At 37.4% G+C, this 22,717-nt stretch overlaps 2 protein-coding genes across 2 annotated transcripts in view; both read right to left on the bottom strand.

The window, feature by feature from the left end:
* Nucleotides 1–1,531: 1,531 nt before the first annotated feature.
* On the bottom strand, nucleotides 1,532–5,033 carry rab33bb (RAB33B, member RAS oncogene family b). The gene is made up of 2 exons (XM_084389899.1): nucleotides 4,517–5,033; nucleotides 1,532–2,479 (listed from the first exon to the last, which is right to left on the bottom strand). Exons 1-2 carry the CDS (start codon nucleotides 4,727–4,729, stop codon nucleotides 2,009–2,011), a joined length of 684 nt encoding a protein of 227 aa, XP_084246025.1. The 5' UTR covers nucleotides 4,730–5,033; the 3' UTR covers nucleotides 1,532–2,008.
* Nucleotides 5,034–5,246: 213 nt separating this feature from the next.
* Nucleotides 5,247–22,717, bottom strand: part of naa15b (N-alpha-acetyltransferase 15, NatA auxiliary subunit b) — a 29,196-nt gene continuing 11,725 nt past the window's right edge. Inside the window, exons 4-20 of the mRNA XM_084389864.1 lie at nucleotides 21,091–21,248; nucleotides 19,443–19,577; nucleotides 14,317–14,470; nucleotides 13,992–14,111; nucleotides 13,784–13,879; nucleotides 13,596–13,702; nucleotides 13,440–13,512; nucleotides 12,286–12,455; nucleotides 11,939–12,091; nucleotides 11,722–11,850; nucleotides 11,387–11,600; nucleotides 8,807–9,000; nucleotides 8,539–8,647; nucleotides 8,028–8,126; nucleotides 7,743–7,886; nucleotides 7,544–7,641; nucleotides 5,247–6,222 (exon numbers count right to left, since the gene is read on the bottom strand). Of these exons, the coding sequence (XP_084245990.1) occupies nucleotides 6,022–6,222; nucleotides 7,544–7,641; nucleotides 7,743–7,886; nucleotides 8,028–8,126; nucleotides 8,539–8,647; nucleotides 8,807–9,000; nucleotides 11,387–11,600; nucleotides 11,722–11,850; nucleotides 11,939–12,091; nucleotides 12,286–12,455; nucleotides 13,440–13,512; nucleotides 13,596–13,702; nucleotides 13,784–13,879; nucleotides 13,992–14,111; nucleotides 14,317–14,470; nucleotides 19,443–19,577; nucleotides 21,091–21,248 (2,354 nt within the window). The 3' untranslated portion in view covers nucleotides 5,247–6,021. The remainder of the gene's footprint in view (nucleotides 6,223–7,543; nucleotides 7,642–7,742; nucleotides 7,887–8,027; nucleotides 8,127–8,538; nucleotides 8,648–8,806; nucleotides 9,001–11,386; nucleotides 11,601–11,721; nucleotides 11,851–11,938; nucleotides 12,092–12,285; nucleotides 12,456–13,439; nucleotides 13,513–13,595; nucleotides 13,703–13,783; nucleotides 13,880–13,991; nucleotides 14,112–14,316; nucleotides 14,471–19,442; nucleotides 19,578–21,090; nucleotides 21,249–22,717) is intronic.

Genomic DNA, 22,717 nt, shown 5'->3' with positions numbered 1-22,717 from the left:
CTGGGCTGGGCTGGACTGGGATTGCTTGTTAGCTTTTTAATAACAAATTTGAAAAGTTATATTTTTGGCTAATGTAAAGGTTATTTCACACCAAAAGACAAACCGTTAAGCTGTGCTGCCATTTTGGATTGAAGAAGAATAGGATGCAGAAGAAGAAAGTTCAACAATCTTATACTTTTTTATAAAAAAAAAAAAATGTAACACAAATGTGATGTTTCTCTAAAGTCATTTTTGCTTATTAGTATGGTTGAATTGGATAATTAAAGGTCAACAACAAAGTCATTGGTAAATAAAATGAGATTAAATACATAAAGTATATTTGTGTAATTTAATAATTATCGCAGGTTTACGTAATATTCTGAGTTTGCATTTTACTGTTTTTCATTCATTTTAAGGAATACTGAATCTGTTTCTGTGCAAGTGAGATTTGTTCATTCACATTTAGTGCAGAACTATAATAAGTAACATGCAAAGTTACTTATTTGGAAAAAGTAACTCAGATATTTTGCTGTAAATTTAAAAGTAATCCGCTACTTTACTAGTTACTTGAAAAAAGTAATTTGAATACATATAACTCGCGTTACTTGTAATGCGTTTCTCCCAACACTGATTATGACAAGGTGATCTAGATTTTGCTTCACTGAGGGTTTTTAATGTTGTACACAGCATGCGCGTATGATTTGGTTATAGGGGGCAGATTTCTGCGTGTTGTGTGCTATGAAGTGTTTACCAGAATGTCTCCAATTAAGACAACAAAGTACTAGAACAGTTTGATATAGAAATAACCCTTCTTTTTTTTCTGTACAAACACCATTTAGAGAGAGTGTGATATTGTTGCAATTTAAAATGACCTGCTCTTATTGTTGAAATAGCAAATAAATAAAGTTTCATCTAAAGTTTTGTTTTTTACTGGTTGAGAAATGGTGCTCTTCTTTTCACCACGTCTGATGCCATGATCTTAAACTTAAACATTATTTAGACAGTAGGCCTATGTCTAAACAGCAAATAAAAACAAATGCACAACAAGGTAGGCAACATTCTTAAAGTAAAAACTTAAACACAAATTTTAGAAATTAAAATCTTGTACAGCAGCTATTTCTTGGAGTGCTTCACAGACAAGGCTTAGTCCCAGACTAAAATGCATGTTTGAGCTGTTTACTGAAAGAAACCTTTTATGACATATCTTTAAAAAAGCTACTTAAATTTCCTAATTGAACTATAAGGTCTAATCCTGGCTTAATCTAAGCGGTGTCTGTGAAACCAGGCCATGAACATACAAACATTATGTGTGATCTATACAGTGTACAAAAATTAAATGACTAATTGACAGCTGTAGCAAAGCTAATGTCCATAGTCCGATAACAATCAAACCAAACCATGATAGCCAAAAAAAAGTCAATTAAATCTTTTTCTTTTTTTGAATTCATGCAATTCCTCTAACAGCCACATGAGGGTGTCAATGAATATTGTGTTCCTGCTTCAATTCCAGATGTCAAAGGATCCAAGTAGGAAATGTAAAAGTATGAGAAAGTATTTTTTCTTCTTGTTTATTGAATCATAAAAACAACTTTGCTGTTAAATATATTTAAATTGAGTAATATACGGTTACATGTATAGTCAGTAAGTCAATTATTAGACACACATATATGGGACAGCACAAAGAGCAGCAAGAACAAGTAAGTGAAGATTCAGTTGTCAGAGACTACACCAACTTTTAAACAGACAAATCTATCCCTTTTAACCAGTGACAACTAACCAGCTCCATTAAACAGTTTTTCATTTAGTCATTTAGTCTAGCAGTGTTACACTTGTCTGTAGAAGGTTCCATGCCGGAGGAATTCCTTCATGAATCCTCCTTTGCATAATGGCCAACATAATTCTTGAAAAGTTGCAATGACTGCAAAAATCATTGACTTGTGATTCTCAAAGGATACACTTGCTATTTACTTCTTGTCCCTGTCAGTGGACATGCTGAAATAATCACGCCACTCTTGTGTTCATCTGTCAGTTAGCAGATGCAGCCCCATTTATTCTTGGTCTCCTGTGCTATTGGGACTTTTGCTGGGATTTTGAAGCTCTCAGATCTGCGCCCTAACACACATTCGTTCACACTCTGGCTTCTCTGGCTCTTCAGACTCTTTGCCAGTGTCACAAAGATGCTGTCCACCTGGTCCCCTTTGTGACCTTTGGCTGAAGTAAGATAAAAAGACATTCCATGGACTTCGGCCAAATGACGAGCCTGCTCGATTACCACACATGTAATCGGAGTGACCAGATCGGCCTTGTTGCAAACGAGGGCCCGGGGAATATCTGGACCAAGAGAGTGCTGACGGCACTCGTCCATCCACAGAGGCAGATTGCGGAAACTAATGAGGTTAGTGACATCAAACACGAAGACAATCCCGTGCACATTGCGATAGTAGTGCTGCACCATGCTTTTACGAAAACGCTCCTGACCAGCAGTGTCCCACATCTGTACCTGAAGCGAGATGGAAGAGGACAAGATTGATATTTTTGTTCACATATACATATAGCGCATTATACATTTGTACTCATGCCTTGGCATTGCTGCTGCCATGCATGACAAAACTGAGCTACAGAAACATTGAAAATTGAAACTTGAGTCTCCATTGGGCCTGACCTGATGGTATTTATGAAGTTCATTCGTTTTTTTTTTTTTTTTTATAGCCTCAACACATTAAAGGCAGGGTAGGCAGGTTTTTTCTAAAAAACTTTTCCCCAAATTTGTTTAAACGTCTTTATATACCAATACATAATTAAAATGTAAGTACTCTGAAAAAGAGAGTATAAAAATTGAGTGTCTGTAGTCCTCTCAGGGCTGCAATAAACAGCTACTTAATCCATTCACTCCCACCCCCTCCCTTCTGGGCTCCTTTCCAAAGCCACGCCCCCAAAACACATGAACGCGCGACCGCTCAGCTGGAGGAGGACGCGTTTGCCAGCGCCGAGCGGAGAGGAGCGCAGTGCATGTAGTGACATGATGTCAGAATCACATGTAATAAAATACCTTACTTTATCATTATGACCCTTGAGGTCCCTCAGTTGTCGCCACCGCTGGAAAGCCACGCCGATATTGACTCTCGTCTGACTTCTTGCTTTATCCAAATACTTTTTGGTCATAGCCTTTTCGAATACTGTCTTCCTTTTTTTGCCTTGTTTGCCTTCGCTGACTGTATATGCAGGTACTGGGAATTTTGACTGCTCTTTCTCTGCCATAATTGTGATTCTTCCTAGCTTCCGTGCCTCTTCCCCTCCTCGCGCATGTGGGTAGCGAGGGAGAGTGACAATCGCCCAGCCAATCATTTCATTCGTTCCGAATGGAAATAAGTAGCTGTGTTTATTGCAGCCCTGAGAGGACTACAGACACTCGATTTTTATACTCTCCCTTTCAGAGTACTTACATTTTAATTATGTATTGGTATATAAAGACAGTTTAAACAAATTTGGGAACGTTTTTTAGAAAAAACCTGCCTACCCTGCCTTTAAGTGCTTGAATTGGATAAAAAAATAGAGCCTTAGTTGAAATGGGGTAGTAATGTAGCCTAAATGTTCATCTTTAAAGCAATTGTTATTTAATGTTTGTGGTAGGACTAAAGCTTCTCTTCTCAAAAGTGAAGTCCAATTCCTCATTTCAAAGCTAATTAAGATCTCAACAACACGGTAAAATCCAGCGCTTCGTTGTTCCTCAATGGCATTCACAAGAAATAGGCTACATAAATAAATAAAGTAGTAAAGAAATTACATCTTGGTTATTGAATCCGATAAACAGATCAGGTAAATCCAAATTAGTCAGTACACAAATTATTACAAATATTTGATATAGCCTACATCAAATCTCTTTGAGGAACTCTAAAAACTACTGCATATGACTGTTATGGTGTAAAACATTTAAACTAGTTTAATATTCTTTGTGGTTTTTGTAACCCTAATTATTGTTTATTACTATCTTGTTTCTGTATTTATTGTTGCATAAAAATATATATATCTTTTTTTTTTTTTTTGAGTCGGATCTCTTCAATGAATCAGTTACAAAACCGGTATGTTCAGTAGGATACTGAGCATTCGATTTAGGGGGTGAACAGTTAAAAGGGTTAAAAAACTTATAAGCAAATAATGATACAAATAAAACGTAGGCTACTGTTTATGACTTGACAATAAACAATATAGGGCTATGATTGATCGTGATACAAAATTACATTCCGCTAAAACAACCAAAAGATGTTGAGATTACGCAATATAGGCTGCATGACGTGAAAAAAAAAATAATAATAATAATAATAAATCGCCATTCCTACTCACAAAAATACGTCTCATCGCGTTTTTGCGGATGGTTTAATGCAATGCCTAAATTAGTTTTATGCATCATTCCAGGCAACATTTTTGTAATCTGCTGCAAAATAAAATTGCTATAAAATTTATCGAAATACAGTACAACTATAATTACAACATATAATTGTTATATTATATTGTTATAAAACAATATTTGAATTCTTACTTTGACTTTCTCGCCTTCTATCTCAAGAAGTTTCTCACGAAAGTCCACCCCGATTGTCGCCTCCGTTCTGCTGGGAAACTGTCCGGTGCAGAAGCGGTGTGTCAGAGAGGTCTTACCGACTCCGGCATCTCCGATCACAATGATCTTACAGGTACGACGGCAGCGCACCGGGATACCGTTCGACGAGCTGGAGCTCTCCAAGGACGAATCCATTTACCGTTCCAGTGGCGAAAACTAAACCCGAATTAGATGTTAAAAGGAAGCTAAAAGTTCAGAGTGCTCCAGTGAGCACTCCTCACATGTCAATGACTGATGCTTACTGATTACTTCCCCTTAAATAAAAGAGAAACTTGGACTCGTTTTTTTAAGGCCCACTTTCATAAGACATCAAATCAGGTAATTAAAGAAAATTCTGCCTTTTTGCAATATAATACATATGATTATTCCTTTTATTCGTGAATGTAATTATGCATAAAGGGGTAGGAACCGTTGTTAAAAGGGAAGTCTGACATTCAGCTTGGACAGAAACCAAAAACAGCCCACAGTTATTTCATATCCCTTGCAGGGTTTTTTTTTTTTTTTTTTTTTTTTGTGACAAAATAGATGTTTTTGGCCAAAACATTTTAAATACTTCGATTTTTAAATACCCTACCAATGTCAATGAGAAGGAACAGTAGATGGGCTGGTGCCAAATGTGTGCTCTTACATTTAGATTTTTTTTATTACAAAAAAAAAAAGAAAAAAAAAAATCTCTATCATACAACAAACTCTTCTTTGAACACTGCAACCCAATTGGATCAGACAGAGTGATAAAATGAGGTAAGCTGGAACAGAGAGCAGGGGAAAAGGGCTCTTGATAACCGTTTACTGTCATTATCAAGCCTTTTTTTTTTTTTTTTTGACACCTCCAAGAAATGCAATAAGGAACATCTACACATGCTGCTTCCCCATTTAGGACATCACTTCCTGTCCACCCAGCCTTCCCCCAAAACCATGTCCAACTTCAGACGATTCAGCCACCTTTTCACACCAGATCTTCTGCACAAAAAGCCAATATTCTTTTTAAGCTTTTATTTTTCATATAAATTACTCTTTAAAACAGGGGAAAGACGGGTTTGAGTGTGTTTCTCTTGCTTGGTTTGTTGACTATGGGATTTGCTCTCGCCATTGCATAAAGTTTGCATTCAGACATACTGTATTTCAAAATGGGATGCATGTTTGACTAGTTTTCAGTTAGAGAGTAGTCATCAGCAAGGTTAAAAAAGTAAAATGGGCATTTTATTCTCGTCTCTCCCTCCACACCCCTCCTCTTCTTCCTCCACTCCAAAACACAGTCACTGTCTGAGTCCTAACTGCAATTTCTGGGGGTGTAGAAGATCGCAGGAAGTTCCTCATAGAACCGCAATAGTCAATGGCAACCGTCTTGGGTGTTTCCGACAGTGGCGGTGCCGCACCGCTTCCCATTCCTCCACCTCCTCCCTCAGTCCTTCACCCTCTTCGGATGTTCACATATCATTGGCCAGCTCCTCAGTTTCCGTGGAGACGTCTCCATTGACCGCAATCTTCATGTTTTCCTCATAGCCTGGAGGCATGAAGGCCAGCGTATAGGGGTAGATCTTATGACACTCCGCTCGGTATAACTCGGCCGTTTCTTTAGCCTCTCCAAGGCTGCCATCACGCAGGCTTTCCAAAACATCCGTACAGATCTGCAAGAAAATAAAGTAGTATGGCTATAATATAGGGTCTGTTTACACCTGGTCACTTCATGTGTTTTTACTGGTCGGATAGCTATCTGAGTTGTTAAAACGGTTCCATTTACACTCGGCCACATAAATGGGTCTCCGCAAAACGGATATAAATCCGATCTTCAATTCCCTTGCTATATGCAAATTTAACGGAGTTCACGTCAACGGAAGCAACAGCTACAAGTTGCATTTTATTTATCATCAGCTAATTTCAAGATCAAAGACCGTAATAGGAGAGAATGCGGCATCAGCACTGGTAAGATCATTTAGTCACACTACTTTTAATGAAGATGATTGTGATTTGAGAGTCTGCGACTTACTTTCAGTTTCATTTGCGGCAGTTTGCACGTCAGCTTGCTGAAGAGAAACTCAGCTGCTCATCTGCGGCAATGCGTGTTGCAGTAGAGCTGTCATATCTGGCTATAACATGCTCTCACATGTTTATTTTTTAACATTCTGGGAGTAAAATTTATGTGGTTTCATCAACCAGATGCATTTACACAGTCCATATACTAGTCCAGTTTCGTTTGGAATGAGTCTCAAACCAGCTCCTGAAGGGGTTTGAGGGATCGGATTTAAATCCGAAAGCGTTTCGGAGGGCATTTACACCTGGTCTGTTCACGATTGAAGAGATATCCGATCAGAGAAAATGCATGAAGTGACCAGGAATAAAGAGGCCCACAGTAAAGGCTGGAATACTCGACACGACTTTTAAAATCTAAAGAGATTTTAAAACACTAAGCATCATACACTTGCTGACTATGTAAATGGTTACAGAGTAAAACTAAACGACTGAGGATCACACAGCAGATTTTCAAGTAGTTCCGAACTTAAATGCATGCAGAAACATGCTGCTAGGAGACGCATGGCAAATGAAAACAATATTTAAAATTGGCTCAAAATATCAAGTTACATATCCTCAGACTGGACGGAATCAAAGCTAATATGAACATGCAAATCAGGGAAAATATCTGTGCAAAAGTCATGTAGTGTATGTCAGCCAACTGTTTTCTCTCAACTGCCTTGTTTTGCTGAATACATAAGCTTTAATAATTAAAAAAGAAAGCAGATAGCTAGTCAAATCAATATTGTGAAGAAATCGCTCTGAAATAAAAAGCTGTGCATGTTCTACAAGGGACAGTGTGGATAAATTCATCCTCTTAAACTCTATCCTTTCAAAAAGTAGTTTTACAATATTTACCCAAATGTGTCCATTCTTGTCACTTGTTATACATGAACCAGCTAGTAAAATCCTCTTAAGGTCATGTAGTCTACTATGTACCTGAACACCTCTGTTGTTCAGTGATTCATCAAGTGCTATAGCCAGCTCCATTGCTTTCTTCTGTGTTGAAGGGTCTAAATAGAACATCATTTTGGCAGCTGTGAAGGAAGAAAATAGGTGAAAACGCATTATGGAAAAGTAGTCGTTTGAAAAAAACAAAACAAAAACGGTGTGAATATAAAGTGTTGAGCATGTGCACCTGCTACTCGGTGAGGGATGGAACTGGAGTGCTTGGTGAGGAAGGTCTGGTTGAAGCTCTTGGCATTACTTTCCCCAAACAGCCTGGAGATTTCCTGCTTGAGCACCATGCAGACCGATTCTGCTAGGTCTTTACTTTCGGACACTGTTGGCCAATCAAAATGAACACATTACTGACCAAACTTAACACATGGAGGTGAATATGGTGTCAGAAGCAACAAATAAGTCAAAAGAGTGACCAATTGATTAAATGTAAAGAAAACAAGCACACTCTGGGTTCACTCACCTCCTTTAAAGAAGCGCACTAGACACTGGTGAAGCCAAGGGTGGTCCGGGTCTATTGCATAGGCCCTCTTCACCGACTGCAGCATTAACAGGAACTTTTCTGAGGAAATTGATGACAAAGAACGTTAAAAAAAATGCAACTATTAAATTCACATTGTAACAGAAGTAGCGACAGATCATTTATTTCACATTGTGATGTACATCCAAGTGAAATATGATTGGAAAAATAAAGGTAGTTGTTGATTGGATGGAGGCAAATCTGAAAGTGAACTTTCAGTCGATTGTAAGAAGGGTGTTAACCGGAGAAGTCCGGCATACGTTAAGTTTCACCAATTATATTTTGGATTAAAAAAAAGAAACATATGCATGGTTAAATTGTTCACAAAAAGATCAATAACGCGCATTTAGAAAATGGACAAGGGGAATTTTCATTTTGTGCCGACTTAGATATTATGACTACTAGATTGTTCAAATGAAGATGAGACTGTGGTTCAGAGACGTAAAGCACATACCTTTCCTAAAGTAGATTTCAAAGGCCAGAAGGTGTGTGTCTATTTTATTCTTCACCAGGTTTTTCAAAGGTGTCAGAAACTTTACAGCTTCATCTAATGGGTTCTCCACCTGGGAAAACAAAATAACTCTTTCTGTCCAAGCACAATAACAGCTTTTAACTTCCTTCAAACTTCCCCTTGGGTTCCTACAAAAGACACGAATTGTGTTTTTCTTTTCTCATCAGAATTCCCCACATTCACAAACATTTCTCTCAAACCAAACACACACCCTGGCCAGTTTCTCTGGTATGAGTTCCTCTTTAGGTCCGCCGATCTCTTCGTCATCATCCTCTTTTTTCTTCTTCTGGTTCTTTAACTGTTTCTCTTTCTCTGCATTCTTTTTCTCCTCCTCCAGCTGTGCCTTCTTCTGTGCTCTCCGCTGCTTATTCCTTAACTTTTTCAGTTCTTTGTCAGTCAGGTTCCCTGATTGACAAACAAGCAGCATTAAGCATACTTCCTTTTAAGAAAACACGTGAAAAATATTATTGCTGTCGGGAGGAAACCTTGTATGTCCAAAACCGCTTTTCAGGAAATGGAAAAAACACCATTTTTGTAAATAAACACTTGCCTGTTGTCAGTTAATATTGTGGTTTATATATGGTCAGACACTTGCATGTGTCATTATATTATTAGCATTTGACCAAAATCAAGCTAAGTTACAAGGCTTTTGGGTAGCGAATGTTTGACATACATGTTTTGTCCTTCATTAGAACGGTCGCATCTGAGGCAGTAAATGAATCACATAAAAAAAATGTAAATCAACTTACAGGTTATAAAGTTTATTGTAGCTATGTGGGTGCTCAGTTTCTGTCATTTGGCCAAAATCTCATGATATTAAAGACGAAATGATATGCACAGGCTATTTAAGACAGTATTGCTATGACTTTACAACAAATGCTAGACTAAAACACTCTACTCCGCTCATTAGCCTTCATATGCATAGTGTTTCCAGAGTAAAGAAAAAAAAACACGTACATAGGGGTGTGCGATATCACGATTTTTGATCATGGACGATAAAAATGTCTCCACGATCCTCTTTTGAAGGACAACTTTTGTTACAGTGCATGTTATCATTTGCTGTTCTGGCTCCTCAGTCTCAACATACTGTAAAACGCGACGTACTTCACATCACATTAACGCAGAGGTAGAGTTACACTCACGGGACACTGCAATTCACAAAAGTTCACTATTTGCATGTGCTTTAAGTCGGTTAAACATTTCATTCGCGGGCTGATACGCTGTTCTAACATGCGCTTTTCTGAGCGTGTACACCTGAAGCGCAAAGGCATTAAAAGCCTGTACAAAGCACCACATAAAGCACTGTTTATTTAATTTGTATATGTAATGTGTATCTTTGTCATTTTCTTTGCAATTAAAAAAATAAAGATTTTTATCTTCACCACTTTGGCCTAAATGTCTGCCATTCTTTTTTTCTTATATGTTGTTACCTTGTAAGGCTTTGTTTTTAAAATCGGGACATTAGTTTGGCTGTAATGCTCAGTCACATGAAAAAGAATTGTGATAAAATCGTGATTTTTCAGAAAAAAAATAGTGTTGCCATATCGCCCACCCATAACCGTTCATATGAGGTTATGTATTTGTGAGGTATGAGGTTTCACAGAGAGTTTGAGGATGATTGAAATTATCTTTTTAATATTTTTTGATTGTAAATATTAGGGGTGGAACGGATCAAAGTTGATCCGTACGGACCAGGCCCCATGGTTCGGCACGCATGTGATTAGTGGATTAACTGCTAAATTTAACCATCATAGAGTGAAAGTTTATCATTTGGACATGTTTTGTCTTGCCAATTGAGAGAGAGAGAGAGAGAGAGAGAGAGAGAGAGAGGGGCGTTTCAGACAGCACGGCCAGCACTAAATGTTCTGACCGCGTTTGTGCAGGACAAAGCTGTCACTCTGAGGACATTTCAGAGGTTACAGGGACTGATGGCAGCTGTACACAGGTTACACCGTAATTTAAATGCGGCAAATTTTAATGGACAGTAAAAACACTGTAAAATCAGATATTTGATAGATATTATTTGATAGAACACCGGCACAGTAACTTCATATTGACTCACGGCTAAACAAAGGCAGAGTACCGTAACTCAATTTGAGCGTTCCAAAACAAAGCCAAAGGTTTTGCCTTCTGCCTTGGTTTTTGGAAGCTACTTTTAAGACTCTTAAATGTACTGTATTTTCTCCTAAAAACAATGACATTGACTCAATATACTTATCCACATGATAAAGGCGGTATCAAAATATCAATAACTCATTTTCGACCAAAACCGAAGTTTCGGCCTTTGCCAGTACTGTTAGACTTTGTAAATTTGTTATTTAGTATTCATCTCTGCTTGTAATTTGTGTATTTGTTCTTATTTTATTACTGACTGTTCAGTTGTTTTTAATAATGTTTAAACTTTATCAGTTAGGCTAGAAGGTTTTGATGTAGTATCAAAGAACTTCAAGTGAGCTTTTAGTAATAAATGAAAAGCAAAGTTACCCCCCCCCCCATATATATATATATATATATATATATATATATATATATATATATATATATATATATATATATATAATTAATTTTTTTGCTGACCCGAAAAAATTATCCGATCTGTGGCTCAAAAAACTTAAATGATCCGAACCGTGAATTTTGTGATCCGTTCCGCCACTAGTAAATATTTGTAAAACCCACAGACATATGTAAAGGGTGACCAATAGTATTAATTTATGAAAAAAAGGCAAAATATGGAGATACAAGGTTTCCACCCGACAGAAACGATATGCAGGGCTTGATTCAGTCATATTACCAGTTTCAGCCTGTAGCTCCTTGCTGTCATCCGTTAGCGGGTTGTCGTGCAGGTTGAGGTAGATTTGGATGGCGGTGTGTGAGGCTTTAAAATAGAATGGGTGCATACGTAACACGTCCTCCAGTTTAAGCAGGTCCACGTAGGAACGCAGCGTCATCTTCCGCATGCAGTATGTATGGAAGTCGAATTGATCATCGGTTATCTCTACAAAGTGCTGTAAGGAACAAATGTGTGACAGAGCAAAAAAAAAAAAAAAAAGAGGTAAACAATCAGATGAGGAGGTAAAATCAGCACACAAAAATCATCATATAAATAAAGCAGGAAAAAAAACGAACCCTTTCAATCTCATGGCATTTTTTGAGTGCTTCTCCACATTTCTTCATAGATGTATAGGCCAGAGCACATTCAGTCTGGAACCACATACACTGCATCTCATTCAGATTTTCTACTGCAGACGCTCCCTCCTAAGACACACAAAACAGATACAAACATAATTACCAGAGAGAAGCCTGCTTGTGTACACAAATGAGCACGAGCGCACACTCCTCTTACCCTTGTGAATTTGGCGCACATTTCCTCAGCTTCTTTGACCAGACCTGCTTTAAGCAGGTACTTGGCGCATTTGGAGTTGATAAAACGGTCTGCTGTGTCCAGGGCCTGAGCTTCATCCATCCAGCGAGCTGCTTCCCGGATGTTCCCAGCATGCTGAGAGAGGGAAATACAAAAGAGACACAATGGAGCTGGGATATCTGACAATCAAATCGCTGAACCCACCTAATTATTCTCATTTTCATTTGATTAGTTGCACCTTTCAATGAGAGAATGAAGCTCGCATCAATTAGCATACTGCAAATTGAATGAAAAGCATCTTCCAAATGATGATGTGTTTTGTATCTTACCTTGTATATCTTGGCTTTAATGAGGAAGAGCTCTATCAGAGTAGGCGTGCTCTCAATGCCAGCGTTGATGTATTCGAGAGCCATGGTGTGCTGGCCGATCTGATCATAGTGCTGAGCCAGAAAATACTGCACCCAAAGTAACGTAGTGGGCGGCTCCTCTTTGCCATCATCTACATGTGACCAGCAAAAGAACCAATCAGATAATGCTTATCCACCAATCAGAAGGCTCACCACAGCATAAAAAGAATCATACATTTTTAGCATTTAATTTCTCCATAATTTCCACTTGCTGGACGAGTTCGACATGTGCAGTACAGTTGCTTTTCTATACTCTACAAAACGACAGAGGGCAGAACTGAGTTGTGTTGTTTACAGGACAATTGCTCAGAAGGATAGTAGTAGTGGATCCGCCATTGCATATAAAGTTTAAAACAAGAACAAAAACAGTGGAGAATGATACGCTGCTGTGTTTTCTTAAATCGCTCTTTCCGCACTCTTCTTCGACTCCTGTCTGTACAATACATCACAACTGGGTACTGTCACCTAGTGGACTCTTCCGTCTCAACATTCACTTTGCGCATGAGCTGTTGTACGCGCACACAAAAATTGGGCTGCATGCGGACAGTGTGCACAGACATCCACAGACTCTCCTGATGATGAAAATTATGTCACGCAGACAGTTGCGAAACAGACGGCAGAAGTATACTTTGGGCTTAAAGGGATATGTCATTATGTGACAGGAAGCCCACGCTAGGACCATTTGCAGAGGCTTTAGATTACAGGTAATAATGCTGTAAATAATGTTCAGTTTCTTGCACAAACCGATTGTTTCGCTTCATAAGACCTCAATGTATCGTCAGGAGCCACGGGTATTATTTTGTTTTGCCTGTATGTTTTTTGACTCCAGTAAATTAACAGCAAATTTTCATTTTTGGGTGAACTATCACTTTTTATCCACTTTTTTCACATAGCTGTGGGTATTCACATAACAATTGCTTTAACACCATTTTGATATGGCAAGTTTTTGTGTTCTGAAAGCTTCAACACAGATTGAGCAAAAATTGACTTCTCATGATATGATCCCTATAATCCAAATAATTTAATCATGAAATGAAATAAAAAGTAAATATAAGAAATAAAGAAAAAAATCATACCATCTGGGCTGAACATTCGACAGCTCCGTAATGACGTTTCAAAACCAACAACTAATTCTTCAATTATTGACACCTGCAATTAAAATAATGTGTGAAAAACCCATCTGGACGTAAACACTAGTATGAATGTTCTGTACGTGTGGTGTGTTTCCTCACCTTCTCTTTGTCCTGATAGAGAGATCTGAGTGTGGTGTAGACTGGAGGACAGCCTTTACTGAAGTTCATTCTTAAATATCTATCCAAACACTCTCGAAACTTGTCCCCTGAACAATACACAAGCATTTTATTCAACAAATCCAAAATTACGGTAGAAGCTGATGTATTAGACTAGAAGAGCTGCCTACCAGACAGAAAGCTGAGCGGTAATCTGCGAGGTACGAGACCTTTAGGGTATTTCTCCCAGGCCTCCTCATAGATCTTTAGCTTCTCTTCTGCATTCACTGAAAAACACCAGAAATGCTGTGTTTTGTTAAACTGTTACTCATGTGCATGCATATTGTTATAAGACGTAAGATAAAAACAATGCTGGCGAATCAGTTTGCGTGTGTGTACCAGGCTTGAGGGATTTCTCCAGGCCATGGTAATAAGACCAATTTTCAGGATTTCTCTCCTGCAGTCGTCTGTATACGTCTGCCGCCTCCTCGAACCGTTCCAGACTCAGCAGAAGCTCCCCTACACATCCACAACACAAACAGAAGGAATGAAATGAGAGAGAATTTTCCATAGGGCACCACAAACAGGAAGTAAATCTGCTAGACAAGCAAAATGTGAAAAGGAAAAACTGCATAATGGACAAAATATCATAAAACGCAGAAGATAAAACAGGAAACAAAGGAAAAACGTGGAAGATGGGGAAGAAAGTGGTGCACTGATGTACCTTTGGTTTCCTCCACGGCCAGTTTATCACAGATCTGTTTCTCGTAGGTGGTGAGATGCTCCAGAGCTTCTCTAAAGAGTCCCGCCTCCCTCAGGACCTGATTCTGATACAGCAGCAGTTCACTGTACTCGTAATCCACTTTGTCAGGGGATGTCTGAGAAAAAAGAAAAAAGAAAAATCAAACAAACATTCATAAACACCATAAAAAATACACAGTTAAATTATCTGCTGCATTAACTAATCCCCCTAAAATAATATAAAACAGTTAGGAATTATTTATTTAGCCTGCCAACTTGTAGTTTCCTGTTGGGTTAGAAACCAATGAGAGGAAGTAAGCGTCTTATCTTGGAAGCCACAATAATCGTATGCTATTGTGTTGCCTGTTGACCTGTAGTGGCAGGTTGAAGTTTTCACAATACCTCTGCCCCTGTTCTTTCAAATCTATTCCAAGTTAATAGGGATGTGAAAAGTATAGGTGCTTTGGTACGCATGTTGATACTATACTATATACTTTTTTTATACTTTCTCACTGACAGGCACCAGTTTTTGAACATTCATATGCATGCTCTGAGAAGTGCGTGAATGTTTTGATACAATGCAGATGTTTGCATAAATCTTCCTCTACTTTCCAATCCAATTTCCACCGTCTCATATGACAAACAAAATAAAAGAAGAAAAAAAAAAAAATTTGTCAAACAACATGATGGGAAAAAAAACGTGTAAATTTGTGTTTTATTTACTGGCTCTGTACTTTAATTATTTGAAAAACTTGTTATTTTTAACTAAATCTATTAAAATTCTATTTTGTTAACTGAAATGATATAAATTAAGATAATAAAATAAATGATTAAATGAAAAACATAAATTAGTTACTAACCAAAGCCAAATTTCAAATGTCCTTTTACGCTAAAGTTGAAGCACTAAAACTACAAACAAAAAAATATTAAATAGAAATAAAAAACTAATACAAATTACAAAACCACAATAAATGTTTAATTAAAACAAACTAAAATGAAAACTGAGATAATCATTGAGATGCTATTATATTTATTGAGATACTATTATATTGTCATTGAGATACTATTATATTTTATTATTCTTTTAGTATATCTAGTTAAAGAATGTACTAAATAAAAAAGGGAAAATGCCTTAAGTTTAGTTTAAGTTTTTTTAATATTTTAAACTTGAATTATATTTTATTTCAATTTATGTTTATTTTTATATACAACAATGTTTTTATGGTTTTAATAACCTTGATACAAGCACATAATAAAAAAATTTAAATAAAAAACACTTTTACATACTACATACTAGGGGTGATCCCGAATAGTCGAAGATTCGATGCTTCGATAGGAGGAGCCTGATTCGACTACCAATCTCACGGTCGAATCTTCGCAGAGGTGTTATTAAACGAGGATCATGCCATTTTGGCTATATGAGGCTGCTCAACGTAAGATTTCATATAGAACTACCGGTTTTCTTTCAATACGTTAATATACAGCCCATTATGATAATGCTGTCAATAAAAATGCGCAAAGAATTTTTTACTTGCTTAATGCATGTACACAGTAGGCTACACACCTTATTAAAGGGATGGTTCGGACTAATTTCAACCTACGGTCCTTTGCACCATGACCTCGAGCCAAACACGCCCCAGAAGCTTTTTTTACCCTTGGGCGAACATTATTAAAGTTAGAGTTTATGTAGAGATATAGTGCAGGCGCTAATGGATCCAAGGTTGTATCTCGTAAATTACCCCACTAATAATGCCCAGAATGGTACCAAACCTCTACAGTAGTACTGTAGTAGTATGTTCTGTACTCATAAAACGAGGCACTGGAAAGTTTGTAAGTACATCAGGAGTTTATTTAATTTGGGAAAAGCCTGTAAAAGTCCTATTTTTAATATAATAGTTTTAGGACATTAAGCCGTTAAACGTTTTTCACGTTAAGCGTTTTAGAATGTATTTTATCCACGCACACAATTTGAAGAGACTCAAACGGACACAGACAGAGTGAAAGACTGGACATTTTTCTCCATCAGTTAGGGTACAAGTTATTTCAAAACATTTCAGCCGTTTCTAATTTGATTTTTGGATGCTGTGAACATGTTTAGCTAAAAAGACTGCCACTTCGTTATTTCGATTATTTCGATAATTTCGATAATTTCTTTATTTTTATTTTATTAATTGATCACTCAGGGTTATCTAATTTAACTATTTGTGGCTTGTGTTTTGAATATATGTTCCTTTGCATCTTGTGACTTAATTCTGACTTATTTCGTTTGGTATTTTTATTTATTAGAAATATATATTATGTTCTTCTTTAAAGGGACTGTGTGTAGGAATTTCTCCCATCTAGTGGTGAAATTGTATTTTGCATTCAAACGAATAATGCTCTCCAGCGCCTCACTTTTTCAAATGCGTGTTGCATCTACGGTAGCCCTTGTGTACTAAAAAGCTATGACAGGATGTCTTATAATAGCACTGAGTTTTTCTTCGGGTGAACAGGTTTGTTATTTAAAACAAACTGAAACTTGAAACAACGAAAAAAAGAATGTTACAGTATGAATTACTGACTGTGAAAAACATTAACTATGGTAATTAGTAGTAATGCCTTCTTTACTCGTTATATTTTTTGAAGTACGTGTATTGTTAGATATCATCATCATCAGAGCCTTCTCTAACCTTACTTTACTCAATAGCTGCATGGGCGTCAGTTTGGTTTGAAATGTGCTGGGTACAGAGACCCATTCGGAAGTGCATTTTCAGAAGTGCTGGGTACAACGTTTTTTTCTCTCTTTTTCGCAGGTCATGTTTTGAAATACGATGTCCTGTAGCTAAGATTACTAATGAAAATATATCAAAATGTATACAAAAATGTGATGATGTCCGACTCGTTTTATGAAGAAGAAAGCCTTAAAGGGATACTCCACTTTTTTCGGAAATATGCTCATTTTACATCTCCCCCAGAGGTAAACAGTTGAGTTTTACCGTTTTAGAATCCATTCAGCCGATCTCCGGGTCTGACGTTACCACTTTTAGCATAGCTTAGCACAGATCATTGATTCAGACGAGTCCAGTAGCATTTCTTTCAAAATGACCAAAGAGTTTCAATATTTTTCCTATTTAAAACTTGACTCTTCTGTAGTTAAACCGTGTACTAAGATCGACGGAAAATGAAAAGTTGCGATTTTCTAAGCCTATATGACTAGGAACTACTCTCATTCCAGCGTAATAATCAAGGAACTGTGTGGCTGTACCATGGGTGCAAGCAGGCGTAATGATATGACGCAGCGCCTGAAAATAGGTCTAATAGGTTAGACAAACTTAGTCCCGGTCACGTTGGAAGAAGTTACCGAGCTGCGGACTATTTTCAGGCGCAGCGTCATATCATTACGCCTGCTTGCACCCATGGTACAGCCACACAGTTCCTTGATTATTACGCTGGAATGAGAGTAGTTCCTAGTCATATAGGCTTAGAAAATCGCAACTTTTCATTTTCCGTCGATCTTAGTACACGGTTTAACTACAGAAGAGTCAAGTTTTAAATAGGAAAAATATTGAAACTCTTTGGTCATTTTGAAAGAAATGCTACTGGACTCGTCTGAATCAATGATCTGTGCTAAGCTATGCTAAAAGTGGTACCGTCAGACCCGGAGTTCGGCTGAATGGATTCTAAAACGGTAAAACTCAACTGTTTAACTCTGGGGGAGATGTAAAATGAGCTTATTTCCAAAAAAAGTGGAGTATCCCTTTAAGTTTTCAAAAAGCATTAGACATATGACCCACTATTCTGCTTCAGAAACCATGTTGACAATATGACATGACGCGGTTTAATGTACCTAAACAATGATTACCAAATTTCTCTCATATTGCTCCTCATAACCACTGAAAACGGTCAACAATTCGAACCTAAAGTCAAATTATTATGGATGTTATATGACACTAAGCGTTTCAGCTTCACATTTTCAGCAGAGCAGCGGAGCGGCTGTGGGTTGACTCCACACGGTTCTCATGGGCTTTATACTAACGTGAAAAAGCTTTACGTGGTTTAATGTACCCAAACAACGAGCACCAAATTTCTCTCTCATATTGCTCCTCAAACCACTGAAAACGGTCAAAAAAAAAATATATCGAACCCAAAGTCTAATAATTATGGACGTTATCTGAAAAAAGTGGTGGGTACAAAATGACACATGACGAAATCTGGTGGGTACGCGTAGCTATCCCGACATTAACCCTTGTTTTTGGAATCTCCGGTCACGTTTCCTTTTACGGTCTATTTTGGACTTTTTCGATGACGAGGACTCCTAATCCTGTGACTCAGCATATGAATGAACGGTGTATAAATAACCGTGCAGTGCAGCCTTTTAAACTTGCCGCAGCAGTGACAAGCGCCTCTCACTGCTCTGCTCCTCCGCGTCTGCTGGCTTCAGTCACGTGACGCTGGTTCTGAACGAAAACGGGTTGTGGAAACGCGTTGGCCTAGTACTTTTTGTCCCTCTCTGCTATTATAGTTTTTCAAGATGGCGGAACTACATGGAAGCCTCCGTGGACCTACCCGTCCCATGTATATAAAGATAATAAATTCTTAGTTTACGAGGATTAGTCTGATCATTGGCATAGGTATTTGTACACCATTGAGGGCATATTTATTAATAAAAATATTGATTTTAGATAATAAAATACCTTAAAAGCTACACATAGTCCCTTTAATTCTGTAAATTAATTGTTGATTATTTTTCAGTGTATTGATGTTGCGCTGTAGGCCTAGAGCATGCTCGCACAGGCAATTTAGCCGATTTCATTTGATTTGCATGTGAAATGCAAATCCTATCTACAGGGTGGCCTTTCTGCAGTTACTTATGTTATTTCTTAGTATAGGTCACTATAGGCAAGACTTGACGATTCAGATTCGACTATGAAAATCCTTAGTCGGGGACACCCCTACTACATACCAATATTTTAATTTTTCAAAAAAATTTTTTAAATAACATTTCACAATCCATGTCGTTTTAAAGCATATTGATATATTACTATGTTCATTAGTATACTAGCATTTTGGTATTTGTGACAACCCTACATGATAAAAAATGCTGCATCTGCCCGTCATGTCTGTATCTACCTGTTGTGTTTTTCTAAACTCCTCAATGATTTTGGCGGCCATCTCGTAGTCCTCTAAGAGGTGATACGCAATGGCGTAACCAATCCATGACGCTCGCTGGGCTGGCCGCAACTGCAGCAGCTGATACCGGGTCTCCTATAAAAGAGTCAAAACAGTCAGAACAAAGGTGTTAGGTTGTAAAAAGCTTAAAGGGGTTAAGCTCTTGCTGAATGGAGAGGAGAAATTGGATCTTTCAAAACAATGTAACAAAGTACCATCTAAAACTACTGAAAGCAACAGTGGAGCAATATTGCACAAAGCCCAAATCTGAGGCTTTCATTTCGGTGGTAAAAGCAGGTATTAGAGTAGCCTGAGGCTACGAAACATTACACAACCACTTTATCATACCGCAGAAAACAAAGAAACAAAAAGACACAGAGAAGAGCAGAGAGAAACAGGCTCAAGAGACAGGAAATGGACATTGCTGAGTCATGACCCCTGTATTTAGCCCAACATACACACGCATGCATCTTTTGTGTTTCACCTCAACATTGTGCACACATACGGGGCTTTTAATTAATTACATTAAAGAGCATATTTTCCTTTAAGATAATATTTCAGTGCATATTCTACAATAAATGAAATACACACTACTGTTCAAAGGTTTGGGGTCAATAAGATTTTTAAATGTTTTTGAAAGAAGTCTCTTATGCTCAACAAGGCTGGATTTATTTGATCAAATTATGGCAAAAACTAAAAAATAATATATTGTGAAATATTATTACAATTTAAAGTAACTCTTGACAGTGATGGCAAAGCTGAATTTTCAGCATAATTACTCCAGTCTTTGGTGTCACAAGATCCTTCAGAAATCAGCCTAATGCTGATTTGATGCTAAATAAAGATTTCGCAGAAATACAGATCAAAGATTAATTTTGATGAATAGAAAGATCAAAAGAACAGCATTATTTTGACAGAAAACTTGTACATTTGCAAATGTCTTTACGGTCTCTTTTGGTCAATTTAATGCATCCTTGCTGAGTAAATGTATTTATTTATTTATGATTTAACATCAGCAGCAATGGCTATATTCATGTCAAACAACAGTATTTCAATTTTTATAAATAATTATGATTACAACATCACGTCAATATATTGTTTACAATAATTTAACAATTTTGTCTTAAAAACAATCAATATACACACCAGTAAAAATTACAATAGTAATTATCACAATTACATAGAATCTTTCAATTTAATATATAATAGAAATTCTAAAATTCTTCCAGGAGAAACCTTTGTAAAACGTTGGAAGGTCCATTAATACATTTTCTGAATAAAAACGTTCATATTAAAAATAGACATTCTATTAAAATGCGTTTTACACTCAAATTATTACACAAAATCACACACCGGTTTATCTTCCCTTTCAAAAAATATGAACGAGTGAGTCTTGTGTGACCAATTCAACATCATCTTGTATACAACCTGGTCATATCTATTTTCATAATAATAATAATAATAATAATAAACTCCTTGATTTAGTACTGGATTCACTTCATAGTTTCCTTGCTGAATAAAAGTCATTTCAAAGTTCATTTCTTTCTTTTTTTAAATCATAATGACCCCAAACTTTTGAACAGTACTGTAACTGAACACACATCCTCACCCTGTAACCCTCCAGGTCTCTCATCTGGATCTGCAGCAGGGAGAGATCTCGAAGGATCTGCAAGTTGTCTTTGTCCCATTTCAGAGCGTTTCTGTAGCACTTAATAGCCTCATCGTACTTCTTGTCAGACCTCTGGAGCAGACCGTACACGTGCCAGCCTGAAAATGTCACATTAAGGAAAAGCAACTAGTTTGCTAAGAGAAACAAGACTAGAGAGCTGATGACAGTCAGTGCTGTGCCCAGAATGATCACTAAAATTCACAAAGCCCAAGACAAAATATTTGCCCCCGGACACAATGAGTCGGCTATACCGGGGACAACAAAAATGATCCGCAAATATAACAAACCCCTTGCAAGAGACCCCTTTCCTAAAATATTAAGATGTCTATACTGCCCTACAAAGGCAAAAGACCTTAAGTCGCTAGAGTGTGGAACTGAGAAAAATGACTTTAAAGATTTTTAGTTGTCCCGCCAAATTAATTATAGGTAGGACACTGGAAATCTGGCAAATAGATGTTTTAGTAATGAAAACTATATACATAAAAAAATATTGAGCTCAAACTTGACTTTTGACCACTATTTTAAAGTTACTGTACTCTGCCTTTGTATTGTCAGCAAAAAGTGAGAAGTCATGCCAAGGCAAAAGGCAGTAACTTCCACATTATCAATATTTGGTTGCTGATCACCATTAACAAAATCATTATAGTAACACCTGTATAAAATCTAGTGATCATGGCATTTATTTGGTATGATTTACAATTATTTATAGCCATCTACTTATTGCAATCCTGTGCTTTGGTTGCATTCTGATGGCATTATTAATACATTTGACATGACAAAATACTAGGGATGCACCGAATATTCGGCCACCGAAAATTTTCGGCCGAAAATGGCCCAAAAGTGCATTTTCGGTTTTCGGCCGAAAGACTTTTATCACCGAAACAATACGGCCGAAATGTTGTGATGACGCAAACAGCAGACACCGCGACCTGCACGTGCTTGTCTGAAGCAACATTACATATCTGCGGTGTGGACGTATTTAAATATATCTAAGAGTGACCCACGGACAGCGATTTTCAAAACACAGACATCCCAAGTCTTCCGGAAGTTCCGGGAGTCTCCCGCGTATTGATACCGGCTCCCTAATGCCCGCAAATTAGTTTAAATCTCCCGGAATCGCGAGCGAGCATGAGCGCGCATACGTAGCGCGCGCGGCAGAGAGAGGGAGCGAGAGACCTTTGCGTGTGTGTGCAGAGCAGCCGTCATTTCTCAGAGGTTTACCTGAGCTGTTTATGGTTTTTGCAACTCACGTCCATGAGCATATAACTGCAGATATTATTTTGGGCTATGGCAGTATTGACCTAAATGCACTTTGTTTTTATGAGAGAACATTTCATTTTTAAACCTTTCTCCAGGCGAGTAGGCTTTTACATTATTATTTAATGTACACATGAGTGGGGTCAAGTTAAACATTTAATTTTATACTTTGCAAATGCTAAATAAATATTTGCATAAAATGTTAATGGATTTATTCTTTGAAACTTTAATATTAATTTATGCAATTGCAATGCCTTGATTTTAGTAAACTTAGTACACAGTCATAGCCATAAATGCAATGGTACTAACA

This window comes from Rutilus rutilus (genome assembly GCF_951802725.1).
Source record: "Rutilus rutilus genome assembly, chromosome: 2".
In the NCBI taxonomy this organism is placed as follows: Eukaryota; Metazoa; Chordata; class Actinopteri; order Cypriniformes; family Leuciscidae; genus Rutilus; species Rutilus rutilus.
This window is presented reverse-complemented; position numbering and strand designations above follow the sequence as displayed.